The 20,296-nt window shown below is 32.2% G+C and overlaps 4 protein-coding genes across 8 annotated transcripts in view; 2 read left to right on the forward strand and 2 right to left on the reverse strand.

The window, feature by feature from the left end:
• Positions 1–337: 337 nt before the first annotated feature.
• On the reverse strand, positions 338–4,936 carry LOC115881530 (protein arginine methyltransferase NDUFAF7, mitochondrial). The gene is made up of 7 exons (XM_030899091.1): positions 4,461–4,936; positions 4,264–4,404; positions 4,084–4,207; positions 3,581–3,770; positions 1,360–1,551; positions 1,155–1,245; positions 338–643 (listed from the first exon to the last, which is right to left on the reverse strand). The coding sequence occupies exons 1-7, from the start codon at positions 4,776–4,778 to the stop codon at positions 386–388; spliced, it is 1,314 nt and encodes a 437-aa protein (XP_030754951.1). The 5' UTR covers positions 4,779–4,936; the 3' UTR covers positions 338–385.
• Positions 4,937–5,106: 170 nt separating this feature from the next.
• The window catches only part of LOC115881280 (tudor domain-containing protein 7A), a 56,411-nt gene continuing 41,221 nt past the window's right edge, over positions 5,107–20,296 (forward strand). Inside the window, exon 1 of the mRNA XM_030898800.1 lies at positions 5,107–5,246. The gene's annotated coding sequence lies outside the window, so the exon portion shown is untranslated. The remainder of the gene's footprint in view (positions 5,247–20,296) is intronic.
• LOC115881597 (ubiquitin recognition factor in ER-associated degradation protein 1) lies at positions 5,272–20,235 on the reverse strand. 5 transcript variants are annotated; one of them, XM_030899253.1, is made up of 7 exons: positions 19,927–20,235; positions 19,756–19,859; positions 11,350–11,470; positions 11,143–11,297; positions 8,571–8,874; positions 5,627–5,770; positions 5,272–5,564 (listed from the first exon to the last, which is right to left on the reverse strand). In XM_030899253.1, the coding sequence occupies exons 2-7, from the start codon at positions 19,834–19,836 to the stop codon at positions 5,395–5,397; spliced, it is 975 nt and encodes a 324-aa protein (XP_030755113.1). In that variant the 5' UTR covers positions 19,837–19,859; positions 19,927–20,235; the 3' UTR covers positions 5,272–5,394. The 5 variants fall into 5 exon arrangements, with proteins under 5 accessions (XP_030755113.1, XP_030755196.1, XP_030755036.1 ...); XM_030899336.1 differs by having other exon boundaries at positions 20,163–20,180; XM_030899176.1 differs by having other exon boundaries at positions 19,756–20,234.
• On the forward strand, positions 13,922–19,720 carry LOC115881459 (protein unc-45 homolog B). Its single transcript, XM_030898979.1, has 5 exons — positions 13,922–14,407; positions 14,464–14,954; positions 15,009–15,559; positions 18,025–18,172; positions 18,328–19,720. Exons 1-5 carry the CDS (start codon positions 14,127–14,129, stop codon positions 19,638–19,640), a joined length of 2,784 nt encoding a protein of 927 aa, XP_030754839.1. The 5' UTR covers positions 13,922–14,126; the 3' UTR covers positions 19,641–19,720.

The raw sequence follows: 20,296 nt of genomic DNA on the forward strand, positions 1-20,296 counted from the left end.
TACTTCAAAAATCGGTTCAACATTTAAATTGATGAATACATATTTTTATATAGTTTTATAAAATTTACAATTATTTTTCGATTTATTATCTGTTATAGAAATATTTTTGATAGTTTTCTAGGATAGATTTGTATAACTTTTACAGTTATTTTTTTATTTATAAAACAAATTTCAATAAAATTATTTTTTTGATTTAAATCACATGATTAACATTAAAAAAATCACTTGATTTAAATCACGATGTAAATCATGATTTAAATCATTTGATTTAAATCATGCCAACCCTGGGCTGAACAGTCTTTATTGATTTTGATTTCCTTTTAATCAAACATAAATATCTTTGAAATATAAATTTTATTAACACAATTTTAACAAGCATAAGTTATTACATGAAACCAACAATGGGATGCATGTCAATAATTTTTTTTAACGTTGACGGTACGAGGGCACAAAACTTGAACCTTTCCCCCATTTTTTCTTCATCAGTCAAGAAATTATAACACGCAATTAAATTATCGATCTGTTTTTTATCGGTCATGTTCTCTTTTAAAGCGTTCACCCTGTATTCGATACCGATCCTGTGCAAGAAGTTCCGTTGCTTAATCGGTCCTAGATATATTATATCGCCGTAATTGTAAGCTACCTAAAATTGATTGGAAAATAATATAGATACTGTAGAAGGTGTCCCATTTTCGTGGGTTTGATGAGTAGAGATACAAAGATGCGGTTTTCACATCACCCGCTACGGCCGCTGCCTTTTTTATGAAACTAAAGATGCTATACACAAATTTGCCCTAGCCCTCTTAGTTTCTGAAATATACAGGACGAATTTTAAAATGTTGCATTTATCGACCCCATTTGTATTTGGCTATCTTAAAACTCTTTGAAAAGTTGAAAACTGTGCCCTGCAGAGTTTTTCACGTAGAATCCAGTAGCGTAACTAGTTTTTCGCTGGAAGCTGTCATTCTTGAATTATGACCCTTAATTTTAGCGGGCTAACTAAGAGGGCTAGGTCAAATCTGTGTGTAGCACCTTTAGTTTTATAAAAAGTAGAATGTGCAAACCGCATCTTTGTATCTCTACTCATAAACGAGAAACGTTGTAAAATATACAACAATGGGACACTCGGTATATACATAAAAAGTAATACTTACCTCTCTGATTACATTAAAGTCAACATCTGCTGTAAGATCTGATGTGCCAGGTTGTACTAAAGGGTCGACTTGCTTGTGCTTTTTGAAGGCCCTTCAAAATTCAATATTTATTAAAAATAAATACGATCGAAAAAAACGGCGTCAAAGACGGCTGGGGAATAACAATGGATAATAATTTTGACAATTTTGCCTCAAAAATACATACCTAAAAGTGTCAGTACCCGTACCATCGTGACCATAGTCACAAATAAGAGCTATACCACCGCTAGATACTATTCTCCTACAGATTTGTTCGTATATAAGCATACTATCTGGGGATACTTCAACATGCTCCCTGTTTTCATTCGGTTTCACAAGAACCTTAAGCATTGGCGTATCCTGACGAGCCAACACATATCTAATAAAAAACTTTGTTAATATCTACAGGGTGGCCCATTAATAAATGCGATTAAGTCCAATATCGTCGTTGTTGACGATATAAAAAAAAGTTTAATATAAATGTTGACCAGTTTATTAAGGTATATATCATAAAAATATTTTATTGTATACAGGGTGTCCAAATTTTTTTTTCGTTATTCATGAATTCAGCATAAAATTCTGCATATAGTACAGGGTGTCCCATATTCATGAAGATAGAAGGGTGCAGTTTGCACAAACCTGTGCCACTTTTTTGTCAGACGGAAGATGATGTCAACAAAATTTTCATAGCTCTCTTCGTTTCTGAGCTACAGGGTCTTTTCGAAAATTTTGCAGTTTGGGACAGCCCCCGTATCTCCATTATTATAGATGATATCGAGAAGATGAAAACTGATTCTTGTAGAACTTTTTACGTAGAATGCAGTGGCGTAGTTGGTTTTTCTACGAAAAAATATTTTTGAAAATATGAACTAAAGTTATGTTTTTTCAAATGGAAAACCCTGTATATTTATAAATCATATTATCCGCCTTGCTATGAGCATCTCAAATATATACAGGGTGGTCCGAACTGTATTCCGGAAACTTCGGGAGCATATTCTGCAGATAAAAAGGAACGGAACTTATTATAATGGGCTGGGTTTGCAAATACCTAAAAGCTTGCATTATTAAAGCATTTTCCAGGTGTTCGACATCGTATTAGTTGCCACGATATATTTCATATTTCAAAAATCCCCAAAGTCAGAAATCGAGAACAGACAATCCGGGAATCAGGGAGGCCATTCATCATATGGGTACATTGGTTCTAATTCATTGATTTGAGAAATAATAATTTAACAAAATTCTAATATTTTCATTGTAAGTTAAGTTGTGAGGGGGAGCCCCATCTTGCTGAAAGTATATTTCACGTAAATTAGATAAAGGAATATTTAAAAGTTCCGATACCATAGCTTTCAAGATTTACAAATAGCGGTAGAGATAAGTTTCCCTAATATACATAGAATTAAATAGTGGCTCTAAAAATAAAACAAGAGACAGATAGCAGTATTACTTTTAATAATTCCTTAGTTTCTTTTATTATCAATCATGACCTACTAATAAATATGATCTTTTAATATATTTTTTTAAATATTGCATTAAATAATGAAAATAAATATACAGTGTTATATATTTTTGAGAAGCTTATGGAAAGCCAGATCATATAATTTCTAAATATATATTTTATATATATATATATATATATATATATATATATATATATATATATATATATATATATATATATATATATATATATATATATATATATATATATAAAACATAACTTTAATTCATATCTTTAAAATTATATTTTTTTTTCGTAGAGCAACAGACTACGCCACTGTATTCTATGTAAAAAGTTCTACAATAAACATTTTTCACCTTCTCGATACCTTTAACAATAACAGAGATACAGGAGGTATCCCAAATTGCAAAATTTTCAAAAAAACCCTGTAGCTCAGAACCGAAGAGAGCTATGAATATTTTGTTTACGACATCTTCCATTTGACAAAAAAGTGGTACAGGTTTGTGCAAACCGCACCCTTCTATCTTCATGAATAACGGAGATACCGTGTGATTTAAACCAAAATGGGACACCCTGTACACTACTTTTTGTACTACTACAAGCTACTATACTCAGCTATATTTCCCTAAACACAAAGGATAACAGAATAAGTCCTCGAAGGAAAATTTACATTATCTTATACAGGGTATTTTTTATGGCGTCGCCAACATCGCACTATTTAAAACGCTATATCTCATTTTTTTTAAATGCAACACCCCGTATATTATTTTTTTTTCAGATGCAGAATTAAAAAATGAACATTTTTCGTATCTAAAGTGTTTCTAAATTTTTAACGGTTTCGCAGATATTCGCGGTATTATATTACATATGAGTTTTTCGATTGTTTCTTTGATAAAAATTTACTGCGCCACCCTGTATGTATAAAATATAATTGACGGATTTTTACCTAAACTTGATTTCTTCGCTTTCAATCTTATCAATATCAATAAGAACTTCTTTGTATCCAGCATAAGTTTTATGAAACTTATGAATAGGTAAGGCATCAAAAAATTCATGAGCCAAAATAATACTGAAGCCATCTGGTATATCTTTCAGCTGTTTATACCAATATACAGAGATACCTTGATGTGAAATACCTACAATACACATATACCAAGATAATTGAAATGTACAGGGTGTCCCATTTTCGCGTGTTTTATGGGGTTTCTTGTTTACGAGTAGAGCTACAAAAAAGTTGAATGCATTATTCAACTTGCAAAAATGTAACAATTTCAAATTCACCCTGTATTTCAGGTACTAAGAGGGCTATAACAATACAGTGTGTAGCATTTTTATTTTCATAAAAAGTAGCACAGTATGCAGTATGGTGGAAACTACATCTTTGGATCTCTACTCATAAATGAAAAACAATGTAAAACACGAAAATGGATCACCCTGTACAATACTTGCCTTCTCTATATATCGGATTAGACATATTATTCGTTAAAAAGCTTGAAGAACATAAGCTTTTAGCTTGAAGCTCACTTAAAACTGGGCTAATTTCAACTAAATGTAACGATACATTGTGCAAAGCCTAAAAATGTCAATTAAACTCAAACATGTAAAAAACCTAACTAGCGATTTTATTGCCTTAAAATGACTGAAGACTTTCAAAATATCGCTACTTAAAGTGCCTCTGCCTGGCCCCATTTCTATTATCTGTAATGGTTTGGGAAACCCTATTTTAGACCACTCATTTAAGAACCATACTGCTAGCATTTCTCCAAAGATCTGTAAGAATCCAATTTTAGGATTATAATGTTCAGAAAATTAGAGTATTTACCAACCTGTGATATTTCTGGAGATGTTACAAAATCTCCGCTTTCTCCAAACATGTCTTTCGATATGTAATATCCGGAAACTGGATTTTGTAATACGTCTTTCATGTAATCAGCTACCGTAATAGGTCCCTTGGCTTTGATTTTATTATATAAGTATTTGGATAGGAAATTTTCATCTTTAGCGGTCTTTCTTTTGATGGTATTGTAGCTTCTTAACAACAATTTCCTTTGGAAGAGTTTGAACCGCTGACAATTCGATTTTACGAATAATTTTGAAACTGCCGTACCTATTGAGACCATTCTAAATTTTGGATTTGAAAACATACACAATTATTTGACAAAATAAACTTCAAAATAAAATCATTGTCATTAAAAATTATGAAAATTAAATAAGGTAAACAGGTAAATGAAAAATAATAGTCAGCAGACTTTAGCTGACTTTAGTAATGTTATTATTAACCTCAAAACTTTGCGTCAATCGCCAGAAGTTGGCGATGTAATTTTTGACAGTTTTGTTTGACGCCAACTGACGCCAATTCGAGTTTTATTTGAATTTTTGCGGATTTTTCGAGCTTTTCTTATATTTTACAGATGGTTTCGTAAGTACAAAGTGTAAAAAAGTAAAAACTTTCTAAGACATTGTCAATATAATCTGTGACATTGTGCCGGGATTTAAATTACAGTGAGAATATTCTGAATCTTTGCGACAAACTTAACAAAAATAGTTACTGGTGCACGCTGCGATGGTTCCGAGACAGGAAAAACTAGGAATATGGGGTCATTTGGGTAAGGGTAAGTACAAAAAAAAACATTTTTGATTCATTATTTTAATATCTTTCTATAAAAAAAACATTTTTTTCATTGTTTTTTAATTTCAAAGTGATACAATAGGTACTTTAATATTAAAAAAATATGTACAATAAGTAACTCAAGAATAATTTTAATTCCTTCCTCTTAAGCTAAAGCCAGCTCCACTAAATGCTTTAAATTCGTTATTATCCTCGGTATCGTTGCCTTTTTGTTTAACCGATCTTCTAATGAACTTTAGTGTCCCAATTTGATAATCGTAGTCCGGTATACCTCGAACATATGTAGATTTGGGCACAGCATCTAAAATTAACATTTTGAGCATTAACTGGCACTTATTTTACTAACTGTAGCCTTCTAATTACCTGTTGTTATAGAATCCTTGCGTTTTTTTCCGTCCAGACGATTACCTGCGCCTTTAAAAGCAACAAAACCCGATGGTTCAGGCATTAAATCTGAAGGATCGACTGCCATCTCTTCATCTTCAATTTTCCTTTCAATTTCAGGCTCTAAAAAAGAATTAGCATACAGCGTTTTATCAGCAGTTTATAGAGTTCTTTACAGTCTATTGCATCGCCGACCTGAACATAGGAAATCCCATGTAAATTTTAAAAATTATGAATAAGTTTTCCCCATTTTATTTTACAGAAAAAAAAATATTTGAAACTTTTCAAAGAATTCCTTAAAATGAAGCAAATTGTTCATTTTCGATAGCTTCTACGAATTCTTTTTGGAGTTTTGAAAGATAAAAATATATTATGTAATTGAAAAAATAATCTGGTTCTGATTGGTATAACACAAATTCAATTGTTTATGATGTCAAATTGACGATATTGTTGTCAAAAATAATTTAAAAAAACTTTGAACAAAAAGATTAAAGAAGGACTATACCGGGTGCGTCTCAAAAGTGGCTCACCTCTATAACATTTTTATTTTTTCAGATAAATCAACGAGCTTTGGTAATGTTAGTCATGTTAGTATGTGACATAAATTAGGATTGATTGATATATTCAATTGTTTTCGGTCACTTCGGAAATGACTACAACTTTTGATTTTTAAACGGCACCCTCGGTAATTTTTTACTTTATTTGATAGAAAATGACACTCTTAATAGAATGACATTTCATATGTCAACTTTTGACATTTTCGCATATAGTTTATTTGAAATTGTAACCTGCGGTTCATAACGACAATTTGACTCGAAAGCACTGTTCATTAAAATGATGTATCCTCTGTTATAGGGCTTGTTTCTCTCTACATTTTCCTGTCTCACAATGTACCGTTTGTGTCCAGGAAGGGTTCATATTTTCATAGTTGTCGATTTTCGAAAGAAATCAGAACATGTATATTATTTCGAATATTTTTCATTTTATTGATTTTATGGAAAGCACTGTTCATTAAAATGTTGTATCCTATGTTATAGGGCTTGTTTCTCTCTACAATTTCCTGTCTCACAATGTACCGTTTGTGTCCAGGAAGGGTTCATATTTTCATAGTTGTCGATTTTCGAAAGAAATCAGTATATTTATTTTATTTCGTATATTTTTCATTTTATTGATTTTATGGAAAGCAGTGTTCATTAAAATGTTGTATCCTATATTATAGGGCTTGTTTCTCTCTACATTTTCCTGTCTTACAATGTACCGTTTGTGTCCAGGAAGGGTTCATATTTTCATAGATGTCGATTTTCGAAAGAAATCAGTACCTTTATTTTATTTCATATATTTTTCATTTTATTGATTTTATAGAAAGCACTGTTCATTAAAATGTTGTATCCTATGTTATAGGGCTTGTTTCTCTCTACAATTTTCTGTCTCACAATGTACCGTTTGTGTCCAGGAAGGGTTCATATTTTCATAGTTGTCGATTTTCGAAAGAAATCAGTACATTTATTTTATTTCGTATATTTTTCATTTTATTGATTTTATGGCCACTTTTTAGACGCACAGTGCCACTTTTCAGACGCACCCGGTATATAAAAAACTTGAGATCGACCGCGACGGTGGCCTAAAATGGCCGCCTTAAATTCCGGTTATCTCAGTGCCGTTCTAATTTTATTCAAAACTTGTAAAAATATGATGTAGGGTAGCCTCAATAATTTGTTGTTTTATTTTACGTTGTCAATAAATGTTGGTAGTTACTAAAATTTGTTCTAAAAATATATAATTCTAATAAAAATAGATAAGTTATAATAATTATTTATTAACACAAACATCCGATACGCTACTGAAGCAGAATTACCGTTCCAGGATCGGTTCTCGGTCCGGTTGGAACGAACCTTATATTTGTCGTGTTACGCGTGCGTAGTGAGTCTGTTGTCTTTCAAGTGAATCTCCGACTCGGTTTGTAGCCCGAAAGACAAACAAAAGGAAAAATTATCTCGAATATATTGAAGAGTACCTTAAAATCCCCCAGCCCTTAGCTTATGCGATTGATATACAGGTTGTTAATATGTTGATTACACGCGGCAAGAGCTTTATGGTTGAAATATGGCAACCTCGGCCCGCTCGTCGATAGACGACGCGACGACGGGACGAGTCGGCAGAAAACCCTATAAGTGCACGCATTCTCAATAGGCAGTGTTGCCATTCTGTTCCCCTATAAGTAACTGTCGTGTTAACAACCTAATATATTACATAGTGATCACCACAACACATCACCCCTTTTTAATAGATATATATTTGAATACATCTAATGTAATGGTGTAACGGTAATAAGTACTACAAAATCAGTTATATTTTATAAAAAAAAACATATTTTTGCGTTTATTGTTGTTCTTAAAATTAACCATTTTATTTTATGTGGTTTTAGTCTCATCTGTACCAACAAGAAATTAATAGAATGGCAGTAAAAAAATCGCCTAATTGGTAATACAAGAAAATTAATAATAACATTTAAAAAAGGTACTTAAATTGAATTCTGGTTGTCATGATTTGAGGGTAGTTATCTTGATTTAAGTCATTTTACTGACTTAACTTGCAGATCATCATGATTTAAGTCAACAATATAGACTTAAGTCATAAAAAGACTTAAATAACGTTATATTGATATAAGTCTTTACAAAAATGACTTGACTTGAAATAAAATGATTTAAGTCAGACTTAAATTTATGTTGAATTTGACTTAAGATTTAAATCATTTTGATTTTAGAAACGACTTAAGTCTTTTTGAAACTGACTTGTTGCAGCTCTGCAGCATGCCTGAATCCTGAATACATGCATTATACTAGATTTTCAAAATTTACACGGGATTTTCTATGTTTAGGTCGACGACAATACAACACACGGTATAATTAAAGTAATTTCAAACCTTTATAACCAACGGGAGCTGCGAATTCTACATTCATATCGCACTCGATAATACTGATAGCATCGCCCGGTTTGGTTTCTAAAACACACAGCTCATATACTTTTTGATTATATTGAACTGCAATGACATCTCCAGTGGTTAAACAAGCAAATGATCTTAGGCAATTTTCCAAGACTGCTTTGGGGTTGGTTATGTCTAAAAACTCGGGAGATAAAGGCTGGAATTTCGAGAATGTCCCGACGGGTAAGGAGACACTTTCCATTTGTACTAAATCGCCTTCTTCCAGTGTCATATTGTGCATCATCTAAAAACAATACAATTAGAAATACACGCATAATACAGCACAAAAAACGGACACCTGAATTTTATTATGGTTTTAAAGAATATATAGTCCTATTGCTGCCAAAAGTCACTAACTAACATTTTTCCGAACAACCAAATTCAATCACTATGTTCTGAAGCGGAGAATCGATTGCAAAAGTCATTAACTACGATTTCTGGCTATTTATGTTTTATTACGCACACTTACTCCATACCTAATGGAAAAAGATGTCTTACCCAGCACACAGCATGGATTTCTTCCTGGTCGATCCACAATAACGAACATGACATCTTGTCTTAGCGATTGGACAGCAGCCTTTGATAGAAACCAACAAACAGACGTCATCTATCTTGACTTTGAAAAGGCATTTGATAAAGTACCCCACCAGATGCTTCTTTATAAACTAAACCACTACGGCATAAGAGGGAATTTATTCAAACTTATATCAAACTTCCTAACCCGACGCTACTTCCAAGTCAGAATAAACGGATCTCTTTCAACTAAACACAAAGTGACCAGCGTGTCCTCAAGGCTCTGTGTTGGGCCCACTGTTGTTCCTCCTGTATATCAGCGATCTGGCAAGAGGCATAAAAACGAATATCATATTTTTTGCGGATGATACAAAGTTATATGCAAATCCCGAAACGAGCTACGTCAATCTTCAGCATGATCTAAGGTTGGTGGAATCCTGGGCCAAACAATGGAGAATGAAACTGAATGAGGACAAATGCACTGTTCTTAGCATTGGAATGAATTGTACGCACAAAACCTACACCCTAAATGAATTAAGTCTAAGACATGTAGAACAACAGGAAGATCTAGGGATTACAGTTACTGGAAACCTAAAATGGTATGTGCATATATCAAAGATTACTAAAAAAGCAAATTCTCTTCTTTATTTCATTCAAAGAGCATTTCAAGACCGCTCTATTGATCTTATTTTAAAGATATACAAGTCCTACATTAGACCCAAAATAGAATATGGTCAAATAATATGGAGTCCCTATTTTCAGAAGGATATTGATCTCATCGAGAAAATTCAACGCAAGGTGACAAAAATGCCCCATGAACTTAAGGATCTAGAGTATGAAGATCGTCTTGCGATGTTAAATCTCACCACATTAAAACAGAGGCGTTTGCGGGGGGACTTGATAGAGACTTACAAAATTCTAAATTGTTTCTACACTTGCCCATTAAATATATACCATCCTTGCCAAACTCCACAACTTAGAGGCCACAGCAGACGCCTGGAAAAGGAAAGATCGTCCAAACTCCAGCGAAAATTTTTTTTGACTAACCGCATAGTGTACCCGTGGAACTTGCTGTCAGAAGAAAGTGTTTCAGTACCAACTCTCAACTCATTTAAAAACAAAATTGATCAAGAAATGAATACCTTGAGTTCTGTACATTTGCATTACGGCCAGTAAACTCGAAAAAATTACGCGCAACATAAAAAGACAGTAGACTCATCGGTATTTTTATACCGCTTTCTATTGTGTAAATAATAATAATAATAATAATAATTTTATTACCGAATAGTTACTAACTACAACATCTTTATGCAATGCTATTCATTTTTAGACGCATTTTTCTCGGAAGTAATAAAAAGCAAGTTAGTGACTTTTGGCAGCAATGGGACAATATTTTGTTCTAGTGGGGCGATTTTGATGATTTTTTAAGCAGTATGTAGCTAGGTTATTTGACTTTTTAGTATCTCTTTCTAAATTAAAAATAAAAGTTCAACAAAATGTTGATATTTTAAGTTAGCAAGGAATTTAAAAATAATTTTATCATTTAGGTTCATCCTTTCTGGATAGTTTGTTTTTTGGTTCAGCTCACTAGCTTTATTTTTCTCTGTACTGTTTTATCAGATACCTTCACAACTTTGTTTTTTTTACATAAATTTAGTTCTTTTTTAAATTAGTATGATTATTTTTTTAACCTGTTACATTTTTTGTGTATTTTATTAACTTCAAAATTAAAGACTTTAATAAAAAAAAAAGAAAAAAAAACTTTGTTGTGTTGGTAAAATGTTAATTGCAGTTGCTTATTACAGCCCCTTGTATTGAGGCCGCTTGTTTTACTGATCTGTAAAAGGAAATCATAATAGATTTGTCATATTGTGACATAATTTGTGATTTTAAGTTTGTTTGATCAAAACTTATTCTTCATTTTTAAAGTTTACATGGAATTTCCTATGTTCAAGTCGGCGATGCAACACAGGTATATTAATAGTGGTAGATTTCTCACCCATAATGGCAGATAAACTTTTCCTTCGTCCGCTACAAACTCTAATACACCACAATGCGTAACTCTGCTGGTTGTTTTATTTGTTAACTTAAACAGCATCGGATAGTTAATATTTAATCTTGTTAGTTGTTCGAGAGCACTGGGAGGCATAATAACTAAAAATAACAAAGAATGAGTTTAAAAATTAAAAAGAAATAAATCCAATACTTTTTCCTCCTCTTTCTACATCTTGTCGTTCGTTTCCTGGAAGCATAGCCACGGAATAACAGTGGTACGTAACGTTAAAGGGCCTGGGAATGTCCGGGAACATGTTAAAGCCAAACTGAAACTGAATTGTTTATGTTAATTTCGTAATTAGGGTTTTAAAAGGAATTAAATGTGATAAAAAAACTTTAACATACCATTTTTACTGATAGTTTTGTGTTTCGGGGTATATAATGTATTTTTTTCTATTATGTATAAGTACGATTTGATGTTATAGATATTAAATTTATTTAAAAAGGATGACTAGCATCGATTGTTTTTATTTTACTCGTCAAATGTCAAAAATTGACAAACAGCTGATTTTGGCAACTTTCTAAAAATAGTGATGGGGGGCGTCGACGTCAAACATCGACCTCACGGGGGTGTCACTTGTATGGGAAAATAGGCAACAGTCAAATTTAAACGTGCCAGGATAAACGACAAAGAAAGCAACATTTGCCAGGCATTGGCTTTCTTTGTCACTCACATTGCTTAAATCATGATACCGCGGCCATTTTGTCAACAAAGAAGCTGGCCGGCTGTCCTGGCAAGTGATTTAAAACAATTTTGTTTTTTACAATATTAAATTACCATTTGGATGTATTTAATGCGATTATTCAATTAACTGGTAAGTCAGAAATTACACACAAATACTTTATTCGTAAATACAACTAAGATGTAAACGTAGTTTTGTATTTTTAGATTTCAACTTTTGCAAAGACCCGCCGATAGAACTTGCCTGGCAGCGTACCTGTTTAACTAAACGTATTATTTCCTGATAATAATATCAAAACACGTAAGTACCTCTATAATTTATGATGACAAATGATTTTGATTATGTTTTATGTTATTTAAATACTTTCTAACCTCAAATAATAGTAAGATCCTTGTTTATATCGCACAGCCCGTTCAAAACTGTATTGTCTTCAAAAAATGTTTACAAAACAAACAATTATTACAAAAACAATGTCCTTTTAATCTGATTTATACCTCAGAAGGATGCCAGTAAAATTTTATTAAATCAACATTATATTATTTGGCCATTAATATCCAAAAAGGAGCATATTGCCTTAACTTAAATTTTCTTTTACTTCTCTTGACAATGTTCTCTATATTCTCTATTTTGAGTTAGTAAACTTTTGAACGGGATGTGCGATATATAAAATACATAATATATCCAAGGGTATGATCTGATAAAAGTATTTTTTGATGCATTTTTTGGTTTTTTATGCACGTTGGCTTGGTTTATGTTTTATTCAGCTTATATTTATTTGGTTAATAGTTTTTTTGCCTTTGGAATGGCATGTATTGAGGCTATAGATAGTGTTTCATTAGATCATTAAAGGAATTTAAATTAGCACATATTTTTGTGATATTAGTAGAAGTTATTTTGATACAACTACTAGGTAGTTGTATCATAGTGCCTTATTCATGTTATTATATACTTATGTATTATCAGTAAATAGATGATAACATACTACTAAAATGTATTTTTAATAGTATGTTTATCTTTCCAATTCCCTAGTTATTTGCAAAATGTATTTTGAACTAATTTAAGTCATTAATTGATCATCTTTATTTTTCAGGTTCCGGGATATTCTTTTTCATTGTTAAAAAATATATATATTTCAATATTATTGTAATATAAATCGCAGCTCTAAAAAATAAATGATATTGTTTACTAAATGTGTAATTTATTTACTATGAATTTTCTCTGAAAATAATAAGTCTTTAATAATATCATTGATTTGCTGTGTAAAGTTAATAGAGATATTTTTTAATACTTTAAATTATATTAAAGTAATAAAAAATATGTTTATTAACTTTAAACAGTAAATCAGTGATACTTATAAAAATATTTTTTAAAAAATTTCCCCTCTTTTAAGCTCCGCCCCTCCAATTCCCCTCAATTTAGCTAGTACTGCCAGGCTGCACCAGGTGGCGTCTGTTTCCATTTTTTAACATGAAGTTAGCATTTCTTTAATGTACCTATTCTCTGATCGACCTTAAAACACTATCGACGTTTAATTAAAAATAAGACACGTATTAATATTAAGTAATAAATATAGGGTATCCCACGAGATACGAGGTCAGTTAAATAGAGGAAAAAGTTGCGTAATTTCATACTGATCAAAATACTCCCTTAAAATTTTAAAAATTTCTAATATTTTTGCAAAAAAAAAGTTTGTAATTTTATTTTTATTTTTTTGTGGCTCTGTTGGAATAGATACGCAGAACAAAATAAATGTTACATTGTCATAACTACTTTTTTCTTGTTCTGCAAAGATGGTGTTATAATAACAAATGTATTTCTACCAAATTTTCAAACCCATGATTTTTTTTCGAAAAATCTTCCAGAGCATTCAGAATTTTTTAACTTTTAAGGTGGCATTTTGATTGGGGACCTCATATTTGGGACACCCTGTACATAATATAGAAAATTGTGCATTGAGTTATCAACGCTGAACTCGAAACATCGATGTTTTTAAAACATCGATAACCATCCTCCAGCACTATCAAAAAATGACAGATAACATAACCCAACTTATTTTTCCAAAGTATTTATTTTTGTTTTCTATTTCGAACTAAAAATACATTTTTAAATATAGATTTTGTTCGAGAAATTTCATGATACTTCGTTGAACAATACTTAAATAGAGCAACGCGAGGATACACACGTTACAGTTAAGTTAAAACTATTGTTCAGTAAAAGTAAAAACGTTTTTTTATCGTATAAAAAAATGGGTAGTGAAACTGAAAGTGAAGCTCTAAAAGAACAGGGAAATGTAGCCTTTAAAGAGGGCAAATGGGACGAGGCCCTAAAGTACTACACCATGGCGATAGACAGGATAAAGGGTGAACCGAAAGAACTAGCGGTTTACTATAAAAATCGCGCCGCAGTGTATTTGAAGTTAGAAAAATACGAAGAAGCTATAAAAGATTGCAGTAAAAGCCTAGAAATAACACCCAACGACCCTAAAGCCCTTTTTCGCAGACTGCAAGCGTTTGAATCATTACAAAGGTACCTTTCAATTATAATTAAAAGACTTTTTAATACATATTACATTATTTTTTGAGGTTTGAAGAAGCTTACAAAGACGCTACGCAAATTTTCAAAGACGACCCATCAAACAAAATTATCCAGCCGTATTTGCAAAGACTACATAAGATAGTTGAAGAAAGGGCTCGTATTAGTGCTCAAACCAACAGCAAATTAGAAAGTATGTTAAATATTATATTGGATCCGACTAACCCAAAGGATAAACGTGAAACTGCAATGAAAAATCTGTTGGTATTGGCTAGAGAAAATGCTGGCAGTCAGATTATGCTGAAACAAGGCTGTATAGTTCAAAAAATTAAAAGTTTACTCAAAGTAGAGAAGAATGAAGAAATCTATGTTACCGGTATTAGAATAATCAGTGAACTCTGTAAGAATTCTGAAGAAAAAACTAGAATAGTACTTATGGATATCGGTATACCTTGGTTGCTTGAAGTATTAGATTCTACAAAAGAACCTGTTGTTAACGCTGTTCAGTACTGTATACAATCCATTTTAAACAGTTTATCTGGTAGGTAAAATTATTATTTAAAGCATTCTTCATAAAATTTATACTCTTATTTAGGCATGGAAAACAAATCGGACATTAAACCAAAAGAAGAGCTTGTTGACAGGAATAAATCTATCATTGACACTTTACTATCGTGTCTGACAATGTCAATAAATAACCAGGCTATTTCTGGGCTAGCTAGGGATGCTATTATTGAAATACTAACCAGGAATATTCACCATACTGCCCTAGACTGGGCAGAAAAGTTGATAGATCTAGATGGGGTAAAAAAACTTATGGAATGTGCTAGTGAACTTGAAGAGTATCACTATGAAAGTGCAATGAACATTACACCATCAACTAGGACTATAGCTGCAGTTTGTTTGGCTCGAATCTATGAAAATATGTACTATGACCAAGCTAAAGAAAAGTTTTTGAATAAAATACAAGAATTTATTAAGGATAAATTGTTAACACCAGATATAGAGAGTAAAGTAAGGGTAACAGTTGCGATTACAGCATTGTTACGGGGTCCCCTAGATGTAGGGAATACGATAATTGCTAAAGAGGGTATTTTGGAGATGATTTTGGTTATGGCTAATACGGAAGATGAGTTACAACAAAAGGTAGGAAATTTTAATAGTTTAAAGCTTGGTCTACCAGTAACATTTTGCCTGTTCAGTCAAAATGTATCAATTAAAACGTTGTGTGTGGATGAAAAAAAAACGGCTGTCTAGAGAACTGACAGGATCGTTCAGTTTCACTGACAAAACTGTACACTGTACAGGGTGGGCTAAATTGGACATTTTTAAAGGAAAACGCCCTTTTCAATAGGATATAGATGAAAATTAATTTCGGTGTCTGGAGCTCAAATTTTATCAAAAAAATGATGGTAAAAACCGCACATTGATATCTGTTACCGTTTCGGAGTTACTGATCAAATAAAAAAATGTGCATTTTTAACAAATCCCTGAACTTTTTTGCTATGGAAAACTCTGTATTTTTATGAAAAATGTTTAAAGCACCTTTTTATGTTGAATTTAATGGTTTAAGTATATTTTTTTAAATTAATAATTTAAGAGTTATCAACAGAAGAATTGATTTTTATTTGGGATAAAATGTGTATTTTTAATTCACTGAAAAGAACCTTCCAAAAAATACCTTTTAAGAGGAATCAAACAAAATATCAAGTATGCTATATTTTTGGAAAGGCAATTTTAAGTTATTTTTTTCAATGTGAATTAAAAATATACAGGGTGTCCCAAATAAAAAATCAATTTTTCTGTTGATAACTCTTAAATTATTAATTAAAAAAAATATATATTTACACTATTAAATTCTCTGTAAAAAGGTGCTTTGGAAATGTTTTCACAAAAATACCCAATTTTCCATAACAAAAAAGTTACAGCGATTTTTTCTCGTCTATCTCCTATAGAAAAGGTTTCCCTTGAAAAGTGTCCAATTTACTCACACCTCACACCCTGTACAGGGTGGGTCAAATTGGACGCTTTTAAATGGGAACACTCTTTTCTATAGGAGATAGACAAAACTAATATCGGTGTCTGGAGCTCAATTTTTGTCAAAAACATGATGGTGAAAACCGCATATCGATATCTGTTACCGTTTCGGAGTTACGGGGTGTTTTTCAAAAATATGCATTTTTAACAAATCGCTGTAACTTTTTTGCTATGGAAAATTTTGTATTTTTATGAAAACATTTCCAAAGCACCTTTTTACGTAGAATTTAATGGTTTAAATATAATTTTTTTAAAATTAATAATTTAAGAATTATCAACAGAAAATTTGATTTTTTATATGGGACACCCTGTATATTTTTAGTTTATTGAAAAGAATTTAAAATTACCTTTCCAAAAATATAACACACTTGATATTTTGCTCGATTCCTCTTCGAGATATAGAGTATATAAAAATTCGCCCGCTTTAAATAAGTAGGCTTTGAACGGCACCGGCTGTAATGCAAAATAATTCTAGCTGTGAGCTGTGAGCATCAATTAAAACGAAAATAATATTTGCTATGAGATATGCAGAATTTTATAACAATTTAAAATATATTTAACCAACATAAATAATAACTAATAACAATAAAAATAAATAGCAAATCAAGACATGAGATTTTGCTACAGGTGTTCGACATATCGACCGTCTTCTGTTATGGACAGACGGGGCAGTTTTTGAATATTTCTCGCGGAATTCATTAACTCAGTGGGGGTGAAAGATAACCTCTCATAACTTCGAAGTATTTCTAATTCTTATCTAGATTATATGGAAGAATAAGGAACCTTTATTCTTCCGCAAATATATCCATAGGATTAGATCCATGGGCACTAAGTCAGGCGGCCTCGACGGCCAACGACTGGGATCTTGGTTAGCTATTCAAGTATTCTTGAAATTGGCTTCAAAAATTTGCGTTCAGAGGCGGTGTGTCGTCTTGCTGGAAAAATATGTTTTCGAGTTCCATTAAGGGCATATCATCAATAAGGGGTCCAAAGCCTACTAGTTAAAAGTGGCGAACTTATAAAAATTCTGTATTTCGAAGGGGTTTATAACAAAATATCAAGTGTGTTATATTTTTGGAAAGGTAATTTTAAATTCTTTTCAGTTAATTAAAAATATAAGGGGTGTCCCAAATAAAAAATCAATTTTTCTGTTGATAACTCTTAAATTATTAATTTTAAGAAAATTATACTTAAACCATTAAATTCTACGTAAAAAGGTGCTTTGGAAATGTTTTCATAGAAATACAAAAGTTTCCATAACAAAAAAGTTACAGCGATTTGTTAAAAATGCACATTTTTGAAAAACACCCCGTAACTCCGAAACGGTAACAGATATTGATGTGAGGTTTTCACCATCATATTTTTGATAAAAATTGGGCTCCAGACACCAATATTAGTTTTCGTCTATCTCCTATAGAAAAGGGTGTTTCCATTTAAAAGCGTCGAATTTGACCCACCCTGTACAATATCATAGATTCTATTAAAATTTGAAGGTCTTCCGTTTTAACTGACAGGCAAAACGTTAGGTGTAGACGAGGATTTATACCTTTATTGCATTTTTTTTTCTATTCTAGGTAGCTTGTGAATGTATAATAGCAGCCGCTAGTAAAGCTGATAAGGCAAAAAGTATAGTCTCTCAGGGTGCAGAAATTTTAAAAAAATTGTACAAATCAAAAAACGATCACATTCAAATCAGAGCTCTTGTCGGTTTATGCAAGTTAGGTATGAACACGTATACAGGGTGTACCATTTTCGTGTGTATTATTGGGTTTCTCGTTAATTCTCGTTCCTATAAAACAGGAAAAAATGGAACACCCTGTACAAAAACTATTGAAAAGCAACAAAGCTATATTATTGTTACAAAATATTTTTTTCAGGAAGCTACGCAGGGACAGACGCCTCTATTAAACCTTTTGCCGAAGGCTCATCCATTAAACTCGCCGAAGCATGTCGCAGATTCCTACTTCATCCAGGAAAAGACACCGATGTCAAAAAATGGGCCGCCGAAGGACTTTCCTACCTTACCCTTGACGCAGAAGTTAAAGAAAAACTCGTTTCAGACAAAGCAGCCCTAAAATCTTTAGTACAACTCGCCCAGACAGGCGATCAAAGCGTAGTTTACGGAGTTATAACCACATTAGTCAACCTATGCAACGCCTACGAAAAACAAGAGGTTATCCCCGAGATGATTGAGCTAGCTAAGTTCGCCAAACAACATATTCCTGAGGAACACGAACTAGATGACCCGGATTTTATTACAAAACGCTTACTAATACTCGGACACGAAAACGTTACTACAGCTCTAGTAGCTCTATCCAAAACAGAAAGCCCCAACTCCAGAGAGTTAATTTCTAGGGTTTTTAACGCTCTCGCCAGCGAGCATGAGCTCAGAGGAGTCATGGTGCAACAAGGCGCAGTGAAAGTACTTATTAAACTAGCTCTAGACGGTACAGAGAAGGGTAAAAGACAAGCCGCTCAAGCCCTGGCTAGGATCGGGATAACAATGAACCCCGAAGTAGCCTTTCCTGGACAACGTTCTCTGGAGGTAATCAGGCCTTTATTATCGTTATTACACCAAGACTGTTCAGCTTTAGAAAACTTTGAATCTTTAATGGCACTGTGTAATATCGCCCAAATCAATGAAAGTGCTAGACAAAGAATTATAAGAGAAAGTGGTTTTACTAAAATTGAGCATTACCTGTATGAAGATCACGTGATGTTGTCACGTGCGGCGATACAGTGCATGTGTAATCTCGCTCAAAGTGAGGATATAGTACAGAGATACTTTGAGGGAGAGAATGACAGAGTTAAATTTGTTGTGGCTTGTTGTTTGGATGAGGATAAAGATACGGCAATGGCTGCTGGAGGATTATTAGCTATTTTGACAAGTTTCAGTAAAAATTGTTGTGAAAAAATATTTGAATCCAAGAACTGGCTTGAAGCAATGCAGTGTTTACTGGCTAACCAAATTAGTAGCTTACAGTATAGAGGAGTGTGTATAATTTCAAATATTGTGAATTCTGGTAAAGAACTTGCAGAAAAACTGATGGAAACTAATATTCTGGAAATAATATTTGCTCTCAAGTGTGTACCGGATGAGGATGGAAGTAAGAAAAAAATTGTACAGGTTGTTGAGGAAATATTACAAGTATGTGAGAAGTACGGTATTGTTAAAAAGCCCGAAGACTAAATGACGTATTATATTTTAGAATTATCTTGTAATTTTAAGTTTCTTAGTTTTGTAATACTGAAATAAATTATTGTAATGTTTTTTAAGCGTGTTTTGTTAAAAAAAAAATATTTACCGCTGCGTTTCCTCCAATAGAGTCTGCTCCTTCCATGAATACCCTTCTTGTGCTTTGTCTGGTTCTAGGTCTTCTGGACATGATTATTAAAGCTTCTAATCTCTCTAATTTAGCCCCAAAAAATATATATTAAATTATTTATGTGGATTGTGTACAGAAATGGTAACCTGCCTCAAGGTTAGAAAATTTGAAAGTCGAAGACGTATTAACAAGAAATAGCTTATTTTTTTGTATAAAAAGTAATATTTATTGGATCCTAGATAAAAAAAAATCCGTTTTTTTGCGTGGTGCTTATCTTTAAAATTAATAAAGTTTTTTTTCTCAACTTGTTTACATTTTCTAGATGTTTTCGCAGATATAATCAAAGAGTTTTTGTGACTGTTTATAAGGAACCTTTGTTTACTAACTTTCTAAAATTCCTTATCTAAAACTCAAAAAAAATAACAAATACTTAAAATAAATAATAGAAACAAAAATTGTAAATAAACCTTTGAATAAAAACAAATAAGTAGGGGTAAATTTATTTGGTTTCTCTGTGGTT

The sequence above is a fragment of the Sitophilus oryzae genome, unplaced genomic scaffold (assembly GCF_002938485.1).
Source record: "Sitophilus oryzae breed Bouriz unplaced genomic scaffold, Soryzae_2.0 scaffold_1000_pilon_pilon, whole genome shotgun sequence".
In the NCBI taxonomy this organism is placed as follows: domain Eukaryota; kingdom Metazoa; phylum Arthropoda; class Insecta; order Coleoptera; family Curculionidae; genus Sitophilus; species Sitophilus oryzae.

What these genes read in the sequence shown, in the direction of transcription:
- LOC115881530 (XM_030899091.1), bottom strand. Translation starts at nt 4,778, where the DNA reads ATGTTTTCAAATCCAAAATTTAGAATGGTCTCAATAGGTACGGCAGTT. An exon ending in ACGGGTACTGACACTTTTAG is followed by an intron (nt 1,246 to 1,359) that starts GTATGTATTTTT and finishes TGAATTTTGAAG; the next exon opens with GGCCTTCAAAAAGCACAAGC. An exon ending in ACTTTAATGTAATCAGAGAG is followed by an intron (nt 644 to 1,154) that starts GTAAGTATTACT and finishes AATCAATTTTAG; the next exon opens with GTAGCTTACAATTACGGCGA.
- LOC115881459 (XM_030898979.1), top strand. Translation starts at nt 14,127, where the DNA reads ATGGGTAGTGAAACTGAAAGTGAAGCTCTAAAAGAACAGGGAAATGTA. An exon ending in GCGTTTGAATCATTACAAAG is followed by an intron (nt 14,408 to 14,463) that starts GTACCTTTCAAT and finishes TTATTTTTTGAG; the next exon opens with GTTTGAAGAAGCTTACAAAG. An exon ending in AAGATGAGTTACAACAAAAG is followed by an intron (nt 15,560 to 18,024) that starts GTAGGAAATTTT and finishes TTTCTATTCTAG; the next exon opens with GTAGCTTGTGAATGTATAAT.
- LOC115881597 (XM_030899253.1), bottom strand. Translation starts at nt 19,836, where the DNA reads ATGTCCAGAAGACCTAGAACCAGACAAAGCACAAGAAGGGTATTCATG. An exon ending in AGCTCCCGTTGGTTATAAAG is followed by an intron (nt 5,771 to 8,570) that starts GTTTGAAATTAC and finishes ATTCTTTTTTAG; the next exon opens with AGCCTGAAATTGAAAGGAAA. An exon ending in CAAGGATTCTATAACAACAG is followed by an intron (nt 5,565 to 5,626) that starts GTAATTAGAAGG and finishes TGTTAATTTTAG; the next exon opens with ATGCTGTGCCCAAATCTACA.